The sequence below is a fragment of the Pecten maximus genome, unplaced genomic scaffold (assembly GCF_902652985.1).
Source record: "Pecten maximus unplaced genomic scaffold, xPecMax1.1, whole genome shotgun sequence".
NCBI classification, from domain to species: Eukaryota; Metazoa; Mollusca; class Bivalvia; order Pectinida; family Pectinidae; genus Pecten; species Pecten maximus.
Window position 1 is genome coordinate 24,273 of NW_022979893.1, and position 2,318 is coordinate 26,590.

The following is a 2,318-nucleotide window of genomic DNA, read 5'->3' on the forward strand; positions in this document are numbered from 1 at the left end:
GACAGACCATCTAACCCGGGGTTGACACTAACTTAATCACCTTGACAGACCATCTAACCCTGGGGGTTGACACTTACTTAATCACCTTGACAGACCATCTAATCCCGGGGTTGAAACTAACTTAATCAACTTGACAGACCATATAACCCCGGGGGTTGACACTAACTTAATCACCTTGACAGACCATCTAACCCCGGGGGTTGACACTTACTTAATCACCTTGACAGACCATCTAATCCCGGGGTTGACACTAACTTAATCAACTTGACAGACCATATAACCCCGGGGGTTGACACTAACTTAATCACCTTGACAGACCATCTAATCCCGGGGTTGACACTAACTTAATCACCTTGACAGACCATCTAACCCCGGGGGTTGACACTAACTTAATCACCTTGACAGACCATCTAATCCCGGGGTTGACACTAACTTAATCAACTTGACAGACCATATAACCCCGGGGGTTGACACGAACTTAATCACCTTGACAGACCGCCTGGCTGCCCACATCTAACCCTAGGGGTCTACACTAACTTAATCACATTGACAGACCATCTAACCCCGGGGGTTGACACTAACTTAATCACCCTGACAGACCATATAACCCCGGGGGTTGACATTAACTTAATCACCCTGACAGACCGCCGGGCTGCCAGGTTTTATGAATGAGGCAGCCCGGGCTGCCAACGGTGATGCCCCTCTTGGGGGATTTAGGAGGTATTGTCCCTCCAGCCCTTATCCCAACACTGAGGAAAAATTTGAATATTCTAGAACCGGTTTCCTACATTCTAGTTCATTCTGGTTTTTGAAACATTCTGGCAGTTCGACCAGATTCAAGGCAGCCCAGCCCAATTATTACTGGGGCAGCAGCCTACTGTTAGTGTTTATCCCTATAACCCCACTATCACATCTGATCCGTCTCCCATATCTGAACCCTCTCCCACATCTATCCCCTCACCTACATCTAACCATCTCCCACATCCAACCCCTCTTCCACATCTGATCCCTTTCCCACATCTGACCCCTCTCCCACATCTATCCCCTAACCCACATCTAATCCCTCTCCTACATCTAGCTCCTCTCCCACATCTGACTCCCCTCCAAAATCTTACCCCTCTGCCACATCTAACCTCTCTCTCACATCTGACTCCTCTCCCACATCTGACTCCTCTCCCACATCTGATCCCTCTCCCACATCTGATCCCTCTCTCACATCTGACTCCTCTCCCACATCTGACTCCTCTCCCACATCTGATCCCTCTCTCACATCTGACTCCTCTCCCACATCTGACTCCTCTCCCACATCTGATCCCTCTCCCACATCTGATCCCTCTCCCACATCTGATCCCTCTCCCACATCTGACCCCTCTCCCACATCTGACCCCTCTCCCACATCTGACTCCTCTCTCACATCTGATCCCTCTCCCACATCTGATCCCTCTCCCACATCTGATCCCTCTCCCACATCTGACTCCCTCTCCCACATCTGACCACTCTCCCACATCTGACCACTCTCCCACATCTAACGCTCTCCCACATCTGATCCCTTTCCCACATGTATCCCCTAACACACATCTGACCCCTGTTCTACATCTAGCTCCTCTCCCACATCTGACCACTCTCCCACACCTGACCACTCTCCCACACCTGACCACTCTCCCACATCTAATCCCACTCCCACATCTGATCCCTCTCTCATATTTTACCCCTCTCCCACATCTATCACCTAACCCACATCTGACCCCTCTGCTACATATATATGTGTACATGAATAAAAAATAATAATTATTTTTTCATTTAAGCATTGATGTTGATTTTTAAAAAAAAATTATCAGGGTATGAAAAGATTTTTTTTGCAAACTGTATGAATCCGCAATAAAAAAAATCAACCTTTATGCTTATAATTAATTTCAGTTAACTGTCTTTTTCTAATTCAAAACATGTTTTATGTACAATTTTACAGGTTTTATTTGGGATTCTATTTCTCAAATCAATACGCAACGTCAATTGTCGTATTGTGATGTCACATTTTTCGCGCCATTCTCAGAATTTTTTTCATAGAAGAATGAAAAGAATTTTTCGACCAATCACATTTGAGTATTTCATGAAAACAAAGAAAAATCAATTACAAATTTTTAATTTAACGCCTTTGAAATGATATGACATAGAAAAGTTAGCTCCAAAAATTACCTACAAATGACAAAATTGTATAAAATCTGTAAAAAGTGTTCTCTTTGATTAATAACAAAAAACATGTACAATTCCTAATGGCAAAAATAGATGTATAAATTATTTACATATAATTCCAAAATCAT

The 2,318-nt window shown here is 44.0% G+C and overlaps 1 protein-coding gene across 1 annotated transcript; it reads right to left on the bottom strand.

Annotated features, from left to right (window-relative positions):
• Window positions 1–1,111: 1,111 nt before the first annotated feature.
• On the bottom strand, window positions 1,112–1,525 carry LOC117319271 (uncharacterized membrane protein YFL067W-like). The gene has a single exon (XM_033874106.1). It carries the CDS (start codon window positions 1,523–1,525, stop codon window positions 1,112–1,114), a length of 414 nt encoding a protein of 137 aa, XP_033729997.1.
• Between the last annotated feature and the right edge of the window lie 793 nt (window positions 1,526–2,318).

Excerpts from the sequence above, each read along its gene's own strand:
- LOC117319271 (XM_033874106.1), bottom strand. The coding sequence starts at position 1,525 with ATGTGGGAGAGTGGTCAGATGTGGGAGAGTGGTCAGATGTGGGAGAGG.